At 48.0% G+C, this 16,976-nt stretch overlaps 1 protein-coding gene across 8 annotated transcripts in view; it reads right to left on the bottom strand.

Moving 5' to 3' along the window:
* HIVEP3 (HIVEP zinc finger 3) overlaps positions 1-16,976 on the bottom strand; it is a 259,289-nt gene that overhangs the window by 58,435 nt on the left and 183,878 nt on the right. For 2 of the 8 annotated variants that reach the window (XR_014010093.1, XM_081201849.1), the window contains 3 exons: positions 15,545-15,605; positions 7,812-13,509; positions 6,119-6,264 (listed from right to left, as the gene is read on the bottom strand). Coding sequence is in view for 7 of the 8 variants with exons in the window: in XM_081201849.1 (XP_081057975.1) it covers positions 6,119-6,264; positions 7,812-12,863 (5,198 nt within the window). In the remaining variant the exon portion in view is untranslated. Of the gene's footprint in view, positions 1-6,118; positions 6,265-7,811; positions 13,510-15,476; positions 15,606-16,976 lie in introns of all 8 variants that reach the window. The other 6 variants (XM_081201854.1, XM_081201853.1, XM_081201852.1 and 3 more) reach the window with 6 other exon arrangements.

Here is a 16,976-nt window from a genome sequence, read left to right on the forward strand (position 1 = left end):
TTGACTGGCCATTTATTTACTGATCAGGAAACTTTACAGACCACTAACCATTAATAATAATAATAAATTTTATTTATATCCCACCCTCCCCAGCCGAAGCCGGGCTCAGGGCGGCTAACAACAATAAAATAGTACAACATTCTAAAATCATTTCATTATAAAATTAATTCAACTCAAATTGATGCCAATCCATTAGGCCAAAGTTCTGTGAAGATTGCCAAAGGAGGGAGTCAGGCTGTGCCCTGACCAAAGGCTTGGTGGAACAGCTCTGTCTTGCAGGCCCTGCGGAAAAATGTCAAGTCCCGCAGGGCCCTAGTCTCTTGTGACAGAGCGTTCCACCAGATTGGAGCTACAGCTGAAAAAGCCCTGGCTCTAGCAAATATCACGGCGTTGTACAAAAATAAAAAGACAACACATAAGAGCGGTTTCCCAAAAGAAATCTGATACTGACCATGAGTCAGCTCATCCTTCTAGGAAAGCCAGTAGAAGAAACAGGAAAGTTTTTAGCATCCAATGACACGTCTATGATGTCCGAGGCTGTTGAACTTCAATGGGCAGTGTGTTATGCAAAGGAGGTGTTACTTCACTGAAGAACTTCGCCTGAATCACCATTAAATGAAATTCTGGTGTACGTGGTACCACCAGAAGGGCCCCAATAGATGACTGCAGATAAATAGCTCACAAAAAATCTTGTCAAATCTCTTAAGCCCACAAAACTATGTTGGACAACTTCTCAGGGTCCTTATTCCTACTGTCCCTTCAATATCTGAGACAGCATATGCAGTTTTCAATTGGTTCCTAAATAAAAACTAGATGGAATTCAGAAGCATCACTGCCTCTGACCATGGAGGCAGAGCACAGCCATCAGAGCTAGCAACCATTGATAGCTTTTGCCTCCATGCATTTGTCTGGTCTTCCATCAGAGTTGGTGACCATCACTGCATCCTGGGGACTCCAACTCCCACTAGCCCCTGCCAGCACTGCTAATGGTCAAGGGTGATGGGAGCTGAGTCCAGCAACATCTGGAAGGCCACAAGATGCCCCATTCCTGGCCTATTCCGACTGGCAATGGCTCTCAGGTAGATATCTGTCCCACCATTTGCTACCTGGAAATTAACAAACTGGAAATGTATGTCTAATTAACAACATCAACAACCTGGGACTTTTTGCAGATGCAGTTTTAGGGTAGAGTAACCAGTTTGGCCACACTAGTTGCTGGAACCATAGGGGGTGCTGCAACAATTATGTTGAACGGAGCACGAAAGGTGGGAGCACCAAATTTTAGCATCTCATAGGGCGTTGCTGAAATTTCAGGGTCCAAAATCTGCCACTGCTTTTCCTTGCATGTGCTCTACCATGAAGCCTTCCCAGTGTGGGTTGATAGTCTTTCCAGCTAACATTGCATATTGAACGGCAGTCATCTTGGTGTTTCAAGTGACTGGGTTGGGGGGTGGGGAAAGGATTTATCTTGCAGCTATTTTTAACTTTTCAATAACTATCACAAGCTCTTCAAAGCACTTTCTGAGAGAGCTGTCTGTCATGTACCATTGCTTGATGCATGCAGCATAAACCGGCTGTGCACGATGGAATGCCTCCATCTGGGTAAGAAATTGGAAAGTAAAGCCTTCATGATATTTGGGAGCAGCTCAGGGGTTGCAAACAGTTTCCAGGGGAGACACACATACACAAAAAGAAAGAATAATAATTCAAAAGCACAAAAGGGAAACTCAGGCAATGACTTGTCCAAAAGCAACATTAAAACAAAAAACTACAAACCTAAAGTTACACAGAATGACATCAGCATTGTGCTACGATGTTCCAATATCTTTCCCCCAGACACATTTGGAATCAAACATTCAGGCTGCAACTCTCTCTTCGCTTGAATTCAAGCAAAGCTCCTACTGGAATCAATGGCACTTTGTAGGCCTGTCAATGTGCAGGCCTGCCATTCTTTGTTTGTTGGAAATACATGAAGTTAGTGGCAGGCACAAGCGTGTATTTTGAACACAGTTGACCTGAAATCAGGCAGCAAGTTTGGAATTCATTACAGTGGTACCTCAGGTTACATACGCTTCAGGTTACATACACTTCAGGTTACTTTGCTTCAGGATGAGAACAGAAATCGGGCTCTGGCGGTGCAGTAGCAGCAGGAGGCCCCATTAGCCAAAGTGGTGCTTCAGGTTAAGAACAGTTTCAGGTTAAGTACGGACCTCCGGAACGAATTAAGTACTTAACCTTAGGTACCACTGTATTATACAGAATCCACAGGGCATGGGCTTCTCCCCTGCCTTGGTTTTTACTTCCTGGCCTGAGGATGTAACCTTTCTACCTCCCTCAGACTTAGAGAATGAGTCCCTAATGATATTGCATTAGAACCCTGTTATGTACTGAGCTTGTATCCTAGAACAATAGGCAGGTAGGATCCTAGAAGGCAGCAACCTGATTGGTCTACAGGAGCTGCCCAATCCGGCTCCAGGAGGAAGTGAATCAGTATCCTGATTGGCCTGCAGAAGCAGCCCAATCAGGCTCCAGGAGGAAGTGAATCAGCAACCTGATTGGCCTGGAGGAGCAGTCCAATCAAGCTCCAGGAGGGGAGTTGAATCAGCCAATCACGCGGGACCCATTTTGGGGGAAAGCACTCGCTCAATGTTTACCATGAGCTGAATTAAAGAATATGAAATCAACACTCAACTCCGAGTATATTTCAAACTGGTGAGAAGCCTGCAAACAGGATATGAGCACAACAGCAACACCTGCAGTTCCCAACAACTGGTATTCAGAAACATAACCATAGCCATAATGGTTAGTAGCCACTGACAACCTATTATCCCTGAATTTATTTAATCCTGTTTTAAAACTATCCATCTTGGTGGTTCTCACTGTCTCTTGCGGGAGCAAGTTCCAAGGTTTGTCTATGGGCTGCATGAAGAAATACTTGCTTTTCTTTTCCCTGAATCTTCCATCATTCAGTTCTAGTATTATAAGAGAGGAAGAAAAACTTTTCTTTATCCACATTCTCCATGCCATGTATAATTTTACAAACTTCTATCTTGTCATCACCTGCCCTTTCTCAAAACTAATCCTACCTCTTCCACAAGTGGGAACAACTGCAGCCAGCAACTGCAGAATGGGGCACTGTCAGCTCCTCCAAGGAGGTGGAGTAAACAGACTTGGGCCGTCTTCTTAAGTCTTCAGGGGGTCTCAGATCTTTGCTGAGATCTTCTTCCCACTGCTCGGCCAATAAGGGGCCGCTGGGAGCTGTCCATTGTCCTAGCTTCTTCTTAAAACAACTTGGCTTGCCATGATTTGTCTCAAAGAAACTCAAGTCTAATGGTTTCCGCTTCCCCTGAGAGTGCCAACCCTGAGAAGAACAGGATGCCCATCATGGAAGAAAGGCAGGGTGGAAATGGAATTAATAAAGGAAAAGCAAGAATTCTGAAATGAAAAAGCACACTTTTCCCATTACACACAAATATGTTACAGCAGGCAGCACCATAGAAGAGGAATTCCCTCCTGTGTGTGTGAGAGGAGAAATTCTGCTTCCAAAATGGTTCTTGCTATCTGCAGTTTTTATAAGTACCTGTATTAAAATTATGGTATTTGCAGATCTATGAGTATTATCCAGTTAATAAAGAACACTTTTTAAAATCAAAGTAGGAATGGATGGACCCATTAATGTCCTAGTAAGGCATGAGGATGAGAAAAAGTCTGTTCCCTTCCATTTTCCAGGAATATATTTAATGCAATTCCATTAATCTGCACAGAAACAGATTTTGTTAAAAATATGAACATTATTGGAGGCCTTGGGGTTGTGCATTGTCCCTGGTCCTCCAATAATGTTTCCTTCACTAAACAGGGCACCCAAGTGCCCAGGGCCTGGAGCAGCTACCATAGAAGCAAACAACTAGGGGCTGAGAGGGCTTCGGTCCCCCCATAAAATATTTGAGGGGTCTGCCCCCCAAAGTTGATGGGCATTGCCATTCTAATGGAGTATGTGCACCACATTATGTGATTGATTATGCAGGGCGGGGCTTACCTGGGTCTCCCCAATATTTTATTCAAGTTGGCACCCTTAGCAGCAAGTTGGTGGCCATTACACATCTTGTGGCATAGGGCTTCTTGCCACTGCTTGCTTTAAGAACAAATATAGCAAGGGCTCAGTGCTGGTGCGCTGAGCAGATCTTAACGTAGTTGTGCTCAAAGTGTGCAGCAGCAAAAAGCCCTGCCTAAGCCCTGGGTAGCCAGAGGCCCTATTTTGAAAAGTTTAAAAGATGAATACATTTTTAGGAGGTAACACGCAACTCTTGGTGATCCATGAACTGATCTGACTCATGATCCACCCAGATTCAGTCAGGGGTGTCTGCTTTCCTGAATCTGAGCTCAAGAGCTCAGAATCTGAGCTCAATCCTTCCCTATTGCTAATCAAAAACTGTTTAATCAATCAAACTGCTTTTATCAGTTAAACATTGCAGCCATCTCTCTCTCTCTCTCTCTCACACACACACACACGCACACATACATACATACACACACACACACACAAAAGGATTGCTGACCTCTGGCTTGGCTATTCCAAGCAATATCATTGGGGGGGGGGTGTTTCTGATATTGCAACAGTGCCCCAAACAACAGCCTTTTAAAAATATATGCAGAATATCAGCATTTGGATAATCTCCCTCCTTCTTCAACAAAAAAAGCTCATCCTGATTTACAAGTGAAGTTTGGGTGTTAAAGCAGAAACCAGTATTGAATTTAAACCATGTGGAGTGTGTGTCCCCCTAACCTTGAGAGGCAGCACCTTTATCTATTGTTTAAGAAGAACATAAGAAGAGTCTTCCTGGGTCAGACCAAAGGCCTGTCTAGTCCAGCATCCTGTTTCACACCGTGGCCAACCAGCTGCCTCTGGGAAACCCACAAGCAGAACAGAAAGACAATAGCCCTTGCTTGCTATTGCTCCTTGGGAAACAGTAGTCCTGCTGCCTCTGATCCTAGAGATTTGCATATAGTTATCAAGACAGCTCATTATTCCCCATGAATTTATGTGGTTACCTTTTAAAGCTGTTCAAGTTGGTGGCCATTACACATCTTGTGGCAACAAATTCCATAACTAGGCACGGTAAAAGTAAGCACATCCTTATTGGCTACAAGGAGGTCTTGATATGGCTAAAATTGTGGGGAAGGGCTTAAGGGTTTATTTAAGGGTGTCTATATTCTCCATTCCACACCGCTGCAGTTTGAGCACAAATCAAAACTCTTGATAATTCAGAAGAAATGAACACAAAATATTGTGGAGGGAAACGTGTGGCCCACCAGATGTTGTCAGACTACAAAGCCTATCATCCTGTACCATGGTGACTGGGGCTGATGGGAGTTGTAGTCCAACAATATCAGAAGTGCTGCAGGTTCCCCACTCTTGGATTATATCTATGGATAAAACTGATAAACTTTGGGACAGTTAGGACCCCAATCCAGAGAATAAAAATAATGTGTGGAAACATCTGGACTGTGCAAATGCTCTTAGAAGTTTGCTAGGGGTGGAGGAGGGTTGAGAGGACCTTATCCCAAAGTCCGGATAATAGATGTGTGATGTCTTGCACAATCCAGTGTGTATGTTTTCGCACAAGTTTGTGTGGAAGCTTGGTGACCACAAGTACAGTCGGTGATGCGCGATGCTTGCGCTATCTGGGCTGAAGTGCCAATGTGAACAAATGCAATCTGCCTCTAAGGTTTGAGATTATTGTCCTCTCAGCTTCTTCCAATATGATGCTTAAAAGAATTCAGTCCAAACTGAATGCTCTGGGGAAAATTGCCTGGGACAATGCACCTTCACAACACAGTTCTCCAGAATTTCTATAGGCAAAGGGTTGAATGACAGATACATGTTTTCTGTCCAACTCTTTTGAAACTCGGTGCTTACTCCATTGGCATACAGATAATGAAAGTCAAAGAGAATTTAAGGGCGATGGACAGACTTGGAAAAGGAAACAATGGACAGCCAGGCCTGATTGACTCCCTGCTGACTTCCATGTGGCATCTTTTACTGACAAACTGCTTTCAAGAGGACAGCTTTCCATCAGACAGAAGCAACGGGAGATGGAGTGCGAAGCACAATACTCACCCTCCTTCAAAGATCTTGATCCGGGCTGGCTCCCCTCGTTTGGATATGGGAATGTCGTCTTCTGGTTTTCCTCTTTTCTCCTCTTCCTTTTCAGTTCTCATTTCGTCCTTTCGACCTTCGTTGGGGAGGAGCGAAGGCAGGTGAACCTACCTCGCCAAAGGATGAAAGTAACGGTTTTATTATTCTTCCAAAGGCTTGTTACCAAAGACAGACACCTTGGACAAGGCTCTCTCTCTCTGGAGAGTCGGGGAGGAAACCCAGCAGCCACCCTAACTTCAGTGATAATTAAGTGAAAGATTTAAACCTGATTTGGAAGGTTCTCATTTTAGACCTGGTGCTACTGGTCCGAGTTGCATGGGGTGGGTGGGAACAAGCAATGGGGCAGAACAATTGCTTTAAAATTGCATAAAAAGAACCTGAGGAATCTGGACTGAGGACTTTGCTTGGCTTTCATGACCCTGTGCATTTTGGGAGTCGTACAGGAGATCACCGGACACAAGAGCGGTTGCGAGTTTTTCTACTGTACAGTGAGTTCTGCACCTCCCACCTTCACTGTCCAGCCTCAAGACTGAACTCCAGTCCTTCCTCTCCACTCCTTCCCAGGTTTCAGGTAGACAGTCTGTCCCCAGCCGCCATGAACATATTGTATGGATAACTGTTCAAGCATTCATTCAGTGCTTGGAGCGGGAAGTGATAGGGCATTTCTGAACACTTCTGTCGTGATAAGCATGCAGGACTAAGACCTGGTAGATTGGGGGTTCAGGTCTCCACTCAGCCACTAAACTCACTGGGTGACTCTGGAACAAGTTGTGACCAATGGGTATGGGGCTGAATCATGAAAACACACCCCAGCATCTCCCTGGCACTAAGAATCAAAACCTTCTGACCAGTCAAGGCCTGGGAAATCAGGTGGGAGGGTAGAACAGGATCCCCAGTGCCCAGGAATCCCTCGTCAGCTAGATAACTGTTTCTACAGGACAAGGGAAGAAAGGAAGTCAGGTATGAATCTGGTTAAGTTGCTGGGACCGTTCTCCAAAAGCAATCTGGATTTCATTTAAATTTTCATCCTGGAGCGATGCCTTCAGCATGCTTTGAAGTTAACCAGCCCAGCACACAACCACCCCCTCCCCACAAAAAAACCACACCAAACATACCCCAAACATCCCTCTCTGAACGACCCCCAAGTGGTTCTAAGCATTTGATCTTCTTTTCATCTCATTGGAAAATAGCCCAAACACAGCTTTTTCTCCAGGACAGTCATGTAACGCTATGATTTCTAGCATGTCTTCATAAACAGCAGCTATGTTTACCCCCAGACTGATCTGTACTGTGTGAAGCTCTGTTTAAGTGGCAGACTGTCTTGGATCTGCTCTAGCGATGAATGAACCTGTCAATTTCAGTTTACCTCCATTTCTCATTTTCCCAAACTTAAGATTGCAACTTAAGAAACAAAAAGCATGTATGAAAATTTGTGTGCATTTTAAGGCACATTTCTTCTAATATGCACATTTTTGCATGCATCTTTTCAGGCAAATTTCCCACAATACGATGCAATCTGGCACATTATTTTCACTTATCCAGTTTTGTTCACGCCTTTCCCTAATATATCCACTTCTATATTTTAATGGCAGCCTCCATGTCAATTCTTACTCACAAAACAGGTGAGGACAAAAGGAAAACCCAATTTCCTTACCTCCGACATTTTGGGGTTCCCGGCGCTTGAGGGCACAAGCCTCCCTGCCTCTGGACGTGGAGCAGCAGACATGGTGTAGGTTTCTTTGCTCACCTTTTGCTTGGAGCGCAGGAGCGAAAGGGCTGCTTTGGTGGACACACCGGGGAGGTTGGGATTATACAAACTAACGCACCAGCCGGCATACACCGAGGACCTTCGGTCAACTTGCTGGATGTGATTTGGCTTTGTGTAATTTAAATAGCACCAACTGACATTAGTAGTTGTATGGAGACTGGGGAACTGAAATACCTTCTTGACATCTGGCCCCTCTTGGGACTTCTTTGAACTTTGGGCAGCCTCAGAACGAAGAGCTGGACTTGGGGAGGTTGTTGCAGGTGGCTCCACAGGCTCTTTCGAATCTTCTTTCTTCACCATCTGCGGAGATTCCTTGCTTTGCAACTGCTTTCCAGCTGGATGCTTAGATTCCTCGTGCCCCTCAGAGCTCGAGACCTCAGGCTGTGGAGAGGCTGGCCATAAAGTTCCCTGGACTTCTTCCAACTCAGACTGCTCAGGCGACACATCCGGGAGCACTTCTGACTTGACTCTCCTTTGGTTGTGCTTCTTCCCTTCCTCTGTTGCACGGGGGGCCACCACTGCTTCTGACTTCTCCTCCATCTCAGAGAACTCTTCCTCCTTCACCCTTTTTTGCTGCTGGGTTTCCATCGTGAGTTCCAAGCTTCCGGCCGGAGACAGCATCCGCTTGCTTCCTCCGACAGTCGATGGACTCCCTTCAAGATCCAACAGGCTTTCGGATGGCGAGCCAAGAGGAATGTATCCTTTCTTTTCCGAGAGTGACAGCGGCAGCCTTAGGTAGGGTGTCTGGAAGATGCTCTTCTGCTCTTCGGTGATCATCTGTGCCAGATCGAGGCCGATTCCGTGAACGTTAGCGGTGCAAACCAAGGTACCCTTGGCCTCATACTCGTCAAATCTCGGCAGGATGATAGAAGAGGCGCTGCAGTGTGACTGAGTGACCAGGATCTGAGAAAGGGTTGTATACATTGCGCTTCCGTAGGAGGGCATATTCGTCTGGATGCGAACTGGGACCACTAGTGACACGACAGGCTCAGATCCTGCAGGCACCACCAACTGAGAGATGGAGACAGATGCAGAGGGGCTGCTAGGCCGGGCCAAAATATGCAGTCTGCTCTCGGAGCTGTAGTCTGCAAATGGGGAGAAGATGGGACTTCCGGTGGGTGGAGAGAGCCTGGATTTGAGCTGGGGCAAATGGGCACCAATGTCACTTGGCAACTGGAGAGCAAGCTGGGACTGGAGGGGCAGAAAAAAGGCAGAATGGAGTGGCGGGGAGCCTGGGTAGTGCACAGGGACAAGGGACGGGCTCTGCCTGAGGGCCACGTCCCCTGGGTGGGACAGCAGTGGAGGGGCAATGTGAAGCTGGCCTGGGTGCAGCAAAGCGTCTTGCAGCGGGATGGCTGCATTCTCAATGATGGAGTGCGGTATTTGCGGGATGGAATACTGAGCAGCAAAGAGGTCAGTCATTGTCTGGCTGGAGAAGAGCTCCACCGTCTGTCCCGATGGCGGCAAAAGATGCTGGAATGGCAAGAGAGAAATCTGTGGGGCCATGTACTGTTTTTCGTGGAGCGTCAATTGCGCCGATGGGTGGTGAAACACCTGCAGAGCTTCAGTGTAGGGATGGGTATATGTGCGCTCAGGGCAGTCTTTTGGCTCACCCTTGTCAGCTGGGTAGCCTCTTTGAGAAGAGGAGGAGGAAGAGGACGGTGGTTGCTGCTGGGGCAAGCTTGCAGCTGAAGATTTGCTTGTGGACTGCAGCAGCTCTTCCGTCTCTGTCCCTCCTTTGGAGCCAGAGTCCGGCTCGTGCTCTGGGTGCCCAGCAAGAGACGCCTGCCTCACCAGGAAACATTTTCTCCTCTCCTGTGCTGCTGATGTTGTTGGTGGGCGGGGCAGGGAAGTGGGAGAGGAGGAGCATAAGCTCCCATAGTCAAACGATTTGCTGCGGGTCTCCGACATTGGAGAGGAGGGAGAGACGTTGGGCGTCTGCTCGGAGACGGACCTCCGCATTTCTCGGGTAGGGTGATGAGGGTGGTGGTGGCCTGGCACTGTTAGCATGTGTGGGCCGAGCCCAATAGGTTTTATGTGGGATTCAGAGGACTGGGAAGCAGCTTCTTCACGTTCAAATGACGTTGAGCGGCTGGAGGCATGGGAGATGCTGCTCTCCTGACTGGGGCTCCTCACTGACTCAAAGCTGGATTCTCCAGAAGACTGAGCCATTTCCGCAAGCCTCAGCCTCTTCTTTTTGGGTGGCAGCTTCTCTGCAGGAAGCTGGGAGAGAGACTGGCTTCTCTGTGGCCACTGAAACTCCTCCGTCTTCTCCGGCTCTTTAGGGGGAGGTTCGGGCTCCGTCTCTGGCCTGTCCGGCTCTTCTGTGACCAGGATCTCAGGGACTTGGATGTTGGGTTGACGCACAAGCTTTGGCTGCAGGGAATGAGTCGGCCGGCTCTGCTGTGCAGCTGACTGAGAAGTGTATGGCAACGGCAGCTTTTCCTCTCCTTCCAAGCTGCTCAGTTGTTCGATAGAATCCGACTTCTCAAAGGAGCTTGTGTGCTGGATGACGGAGATCTCCTTTGAGGTCGTCCTCCTCTCCTTGACTTCCATACCAAAAGATGGTTTTGTAGTCCTAGAGTGGAAAGTGACACCGGCGTCAGAGAGCGGCATCGATTTGCTGAGGTCTGCTGGTGACGTCATGGACTCGGAAGTCAGGTTCAAGGCCACATCAGTGGGTTTCAAGCTAGTAAACTGAGCGGCTGCCCCAGAGCTACAGGAAGATGGACTGGTCAGCTCAAAAGCCGGGGGGTCCTCATCATCACCGAGGCTTTTTTCCTTACGCCTTTTCCTCAGCGGAGTTAGTTCTAAACTGGTCCCCAGCTTATAATGCATCATCTGCGGCCAAGGATCCGATTCTATGGAACCCTTCTCGGCTTCCAACGAAAAATGAGAACTGGAAGATCGGGGCTTGGAGAACTGCAGTTCCGAACAGTAATACTTTTTGTGGGCTTCGTAATTATCCCGTTTCTTGTAGCGAGCACCGCAAACGTTGCACTCGTACATGAACCCTTTTGTTTTCGCGCCCTTCCTTGACTTTTTGGTGAGCTCGCTCTCCTTGCTTTCTTGTTCCTCGGGAGGTTTGGAAGTGCTTTCTTTGCTCGCCGCGCCCACATCCTCCGAACCATACTCCACCCCCAACGGAAGTTCGATGGCGGGCTGCCGTTTTAGCATGCGTGGGTGGGAAGACACCTGACCGCGGCTATGGACCTCTGATTCGGTGATGTGGTCATCGAAAGAATAGCTACCTCTAAAGGTATGGAAGGAGCTGATGGTGCACGCAGCTGAAGGCATAGAGTGGCTTCGTAGGAGAGGCACTGTCTCTGTGGCACTGTGGGAATGCTGGAGTGATAGCAATGATTGTTCGGGCTTCATTTTTTCCATGTGGGGCATAAGTGACTTGGATGAATCGAGTTGGCTACCAGAGCCGGGTTTGATTTCTAATGCAAAGGGCTCTCTGTACGGGCCGGACTTTGGCGATTCAATGCTGCTGCGCCTGGACAATGAACTTCTCCTGGGCTTGACGCTGTCTATCTCGCTGGTGTCAACAACGGCTTCGTTAATCGTGATCAGTTTGGTGATATGTTCAATAACCTGCGTTCTGGGCACAGACAAAGGAACTGTGCTGAGTTTCTCCTCGGACGATACCTGGGGAAATTCCTGGGCAGTGGCTGCCGCTAGCATGGAAGTCCGTTGGCCAATTCTCCCACATTTGCCAAAAATGATCTCTGCATAAGACTTGGCGTTGGTGTTTGGTGGGCTGATTTGCTGCTCGGCACTCTCTGACCTGGAGAAATAGCCAGATTCTGTGCTCCCTTTGCTGCCAGGGCTAAGGAAAGCTTGTTCCTCAATCACCTTCTTTCTTTCACTCAATCGGAGAGCGAGCTTCTGCTTGATAGTATGCGTTTCCTCCGATTTATGACTTTGGGCATGCTCCGAAGCCGGCTCCACAAACGGGCTGCTTTCCTCGAGAGACTGAGACAGGCTGGAGTGAGAAAACGAGCAGCTCTCTAGGCTAGAGCTCTGGCTTCCTGACCCGTACAACATGGTTTGCTTTCTCCGGGGTGACAGTTCTGTCAAATGGCTTGGCGCGCTCCTGGTCTCCTCCTCCGAGTCGGTGCTTTCACCCTCGGTGGGCTCTTCAAATTCCTCTCCGGCCATCTTCTCCATTTCCAAACCGGAAGGGTACAGCTCAGTCCCAGTCCCCGAGGCGAGACCGGCTTTGATCCGGTGAGCATGAGACTTCCGATGTTTATACAGATTGCTCTTGGTTTTGAAGGAAAAGCCGCAGGGGACGCAGGGATAGGGCCGCTCCCCTGTGTGCGAACGGATGTGTTTCTGGAGGACGCTGGGCTTGGCGCAAGGCCGGCTACAGTACTGGCAAATGTATTTGCCGGGTTTCTGGGGTTTCTTCTCTTTCTTGTGGCCTTCTTCCGAGGATTTCAAGGAAGCTTGCGAAGCGCGGGGAGTGTAGACCTTTGGAACGGAGGGCATGTCCTCTTCGGGGACGACAGGAGGACGGGACGGCAAGAGCTGGCCAGGGTGAAGCCCAGAGGATGGAAAAGAAGTGGAGGGACCTGCTCTGGCTGGGTCGACTAGCTGCCATGTCGTGGGGCCTTCAAGGACATGTTCCTGCTTCCGGGGAGGCATGAACGCTGGTGACAGGGGGTGCTGCTGAAGCTGGGAAATGTGCGGAGGGCGTTCAAAAGAGGGGCGTTTGAGCTGGGCTGGCCCTGTCTTCTCCTGGGCCTCCTCCCTCATAAAAGGCTGCTGCGCTGCAACGTCCCGGAGGGGAGAGCCTTGCAAAGGAGCCGAGCTCCCTGGATAGGTAGTGGCGGACGAAACACTGCTTTGGAAAGCCTGTCCTTTGACAAGCCTCCTCCTCGACCCTTCCTCACCCTTCTTTGTGCTCCTCTGACTTTGTTCAGGATCCATGACCTTGGAAAGGGAAAGGCGAGGAGGGGGGAGATGGTCCAAGGAATCTATTTCGGGAAGGTGTCGGCAGGCTTCATGGATAATGAAGGAAGGACTCCTCTGTGTTAGCTCGCCGGCATTTGCTGCGGGGCTGCCAAAGGTGGCGGCCAGAGAAAACGGTTGTTGACTCGAGATTTCAAAGCGTCACTCACTGCTGTTTGATTCGGGGGGGGGGAGAGGAACAGAGGGTGGGGAGGGAACAATGAAAAGGAAAAAAAAGGTTGGTTGAGGGTCAAGAGAGTTCACACTGGTAAAGCATGACAAACTACTTCAAAGCAGGAAAACGGTCCAAAACCTGTAGTCCAAATATTTTCCTTGTGGATTTTGCAGAGGCTTTAAAGCGGGCCATTTTTATCACCGTTGATGGTGGCAAGCCTTCAAAGAGGAGAAGCAACCCAGAACATTGCCTCGGGTCCTTTTTCTCATGCAAACCTTGGTAAACGTGAGGCTCCCATGCTCATCTCGCAGCCATCTTTCTCCTTGGCTTGGAAAAACAGCACTTGGCAGTCCTCTGTTTCTCTCTGCATGTGTGCCCTGATTCCTTCTTTGCTTTCCTCTTCTTCCCCTTTGCCGTTCAGAGACCTTGGGAAACAGACCGATCACAATCCTGCAACGACATTTGTCAAAGAGGTGAAAACACACCCAAACACACAATTGCCACCATTTGCATTCATCATGTTTTAAAGCAATCCAATATTCAGAGAAGACAGGAGGAACGCAGGAAGCTGCCCCCTACCAAGTCAGACCATTGGTCCATCTAGCCCAGTACTGTCTGCACGGACTGGCAGTGGCTCTCCAGAGTTTTCCCCAGGCGTACCTGGAGAGGCCAGTGATTGAACCTGGGACCTTTTGCATGCGGAGCAGGTGCTCTATCACTGAGGGAAAGTCCTTCCCCAACACAACTCCCTTTTTGCATAAGCAGGCAGTGGATCATGCTTCCTGGCAGCAATCCTAGGCAGACTTATTGCAGTTGAGTTCTCCCACACACACACACCATGCACACTTTTTTAAAAAAAGTGCTAATGAACATAACCCAGGTTAGTAGATGTATTCCAGAAAACATGCACAGCCAAGATGACCTCAGACTGTAAACAGTCACCTGCATTTAATTACTCAAAATTAACTTTGATTCCGCCCCGCTTCCTGCAGCTGCTGTGAGCTGGACAACTTTATAGGTTAGATATTTGCATTTATTTATTTTTTCATTTAAAGAAAATCCTGTTCTCTCGTGAATGTCAGAAACCTTATCCAACCGAAGGGGCAAATAGGTGCTGCTCTGGGGTTTGCCTAGAAAAGGCAGGGAAATGAACAACATAGAAGGCCTTTAATAACAGAAAATACGCAAATGCAGAATGTGTTCTCATCGTCTTTATGATATCACATAAAGTCGATCTTTATGGTATCAGACTCCTGGAGCTGTGGCTTGCACAATCAGTGGGAGTTATTTCCAGGTAAACATGGTTAGGATAAGGCTGTAGGGTTGGCATTTATCACATGTGAGGTTTATAAATGTTAAATATGCATCACATAGATCGAACCCTGATGAAGGTCCATCCAAGCTGGTCCTTCCAGATCAGGGCTAGGGAAACTCTTCCATCCCAAGGGCCACATCCCCTCATAGGGAACATTTTGAGGGCTGCACGCCAGTAGCTTGCATGGCCACAGGCAAAAGTGGGTATGGCAACAGATGCAACTTATCTTTGTACAGTTCTGGACACGTGAACATCAGAGTTTTCCAGATACATTCACAAACACATCTCTCCATTCTTTACCCAGGCAAGCGAGAGGCATTATCACAGTTCAGCAACATGTTCCAGACAGCCAAAATGACTTGAGGCGGTTGTGGAGCAGGGCTGGGGAGCTGCGTAGCATGGGAAGAATTCTGAGGGCCAGACAGAGAGGCCTGGAGGGCTGAAATCCCCCCCCCCGAGGTTCCCCACCCAATCTACACCGCTGTCTTCTGACCTGTTTGTCCATAGTCGATTTGGGGCAGCTACAGAGGAAGAGGGGCGAGGCCACCACTCAGGGGTAGTCCCCGCACTTCATATGCAAAAGGTCCCGGGTTCAGTCCTTGGAAACCCCTATCTAAGGAGTCAAGTGCCCAGTATACCTGAAGGAGCGTCTCCACCCCCTTTGTTCTGCCCGGACACTTAGGTCCAGCGCCGAGGGCCTTCAGGCACTGCAAGAAGTGAAGTTATAGGGAACCAAGCAGAGGGCCTTTTCCGTAGTGGCACCTGCCCTGTGGAACGCCCTCCCATCAGATGTCAAAGAAATAAACAACTATCTGACATTTAGAAGACATCTGAAGGCAGCCCTGTTTAAGGAAGTTTTTAATGACTGATGTTTTAGTGTATTTTTAATCTTTTGTTGGAAGCTGCCCAGAGTGGCTGGGGAAACCCAGCCAGATGGGTGGGGTATAAATAAATAGAAAATTATTTGTTGTTATTGTTGTTGTTGTTGTTGTTGTTGTTGTTGTTGTTGTTAGAAGAAGAAGACCCCCCTAAATGAACTCCTGGAGAACTACTGCCAGCCAAAGAAGGTGAAATATCGGGCTAGTTGGGAAAACAGCCTGACCTGATATGAGGCACCTGCCGATGTTCCTAGAAGGTGATTTCTCATCATTTCTCTGAGTAATTGCTAACCTTCAAACCGTGATGCATCGTAGATATCAGCGCCATTGTGACGTCTCCAGGCTCATCGTTTCTGTGGAAAGAGCAAAACAATTTGCTCTAAGTTTGCTTCACTTTTAACCAACTATGGGGGGGGGGTTTGCAAACATGTGAAGACCCGTGGGCCATTTGATGCCATAAGAGGCAAGCAACATAGTGCTCTTAGGATGCTGCTGGATACCAACTCCCATCAGCCTCAGCAACAGGAGGGCCAATGGACAGGGATCATGGGAGTTGCTGTCCAACAACTTCAGTCTATTGCTCCTGCCATAGATACTTCTTTTAATAAGCATCTGTGGCAACAAGACACTCATTTCAATCAGTCAATGGCCAACAGCTGCTTCCGCCAACCCAACAATCTGTGACTCAACCAGGGATGGGTGTACCAGTCTATTTCTTGACTCTCACGTGAATTCACACTCAAATCTGTTCCATCCTGTTTCCGCATTGATCTGTATATATATTTTTTAAAGCATAGACAAAAAACAGCAATTTAAATACGTATTGCTGTTTTGTCTCAAAGCAATCGTGCATTTCTGAAGCCGAGAGCATTTGAGGAATGTGAAATCTGGGGAATTAACTGAGAGTTGTGTCCAATGTTGCTCATAGATGAAAATAATGGACATGATTAACTTTCTACCTCCTGTCATGGGGGCTGGCCCTGGGCATTCCTATCCTCATGGAAGGTAAGTCTATTGGTTCCCAGCTGCCATAAAGGCTATGTTCTACCTCCACCGTAAGAGGCTGTATGCCTCTGAATGCAGCTTCTGGGAATCACAAGTTGGGAGAGAGTGTTGTGCTCTCAGGTCCTGCTCCCAGGCTTCCCACACTTATCTGATTGGCCATTGTGAGAACAATGGACTAGATAGACCTTCAGTTGAATCCACCAAGACTTTTCTAATGATCGTATGTGCCTGAGGATGTCCTATTGTGCCTGGGGATGGTTCCAAGGCCTGAGCACACACACAGCTCCCGACTGAAAGCTCAGAACCTTCAATTACTAGCTTCACCTTCAAGTTCTCTCCCAACAGCCCTGACATATAGGGCAATTGTTCTCTAGCAAGCCAAAGGTCCCGGGTTTTCAAGACTGGACTGGAGGGAGTTCTCAAAAGAGTTTTCAGCTCAGCCCAAGTAACCAGTGATTGCTAGGGTGGTTTTATCTTGTCTTATTTCTACGATGTCATTTCTGTAGTAAACACTGACCATGAAGAATATTGCACATTAAACACACAAGAGCACACACACACACAAATCCAGGACACTACGGCCTTGGTAAAACTCATTGAGCGGACTGTAAATAATTCACCAAGGACCTCACCAGCACAAATGAATGCAACAGAGCCTTGATCAACAACACACACACAAAAACACTCACACCCCTGCTCCATTTAATGGCAGGAGGGTG

Source organism: Podarcis bocagei (genome assembly GCF_964188305.1).
Source record: "Podarcis bocagei genome assembly, chromosome: 7".
In the NCBI taxonomy this organism is placed as follows: Eukaryota; Metazoa; Chordata; class Lepidosauria; order Squamata; family Lacertidae; genus Podarcis; species Podarcis bocagei.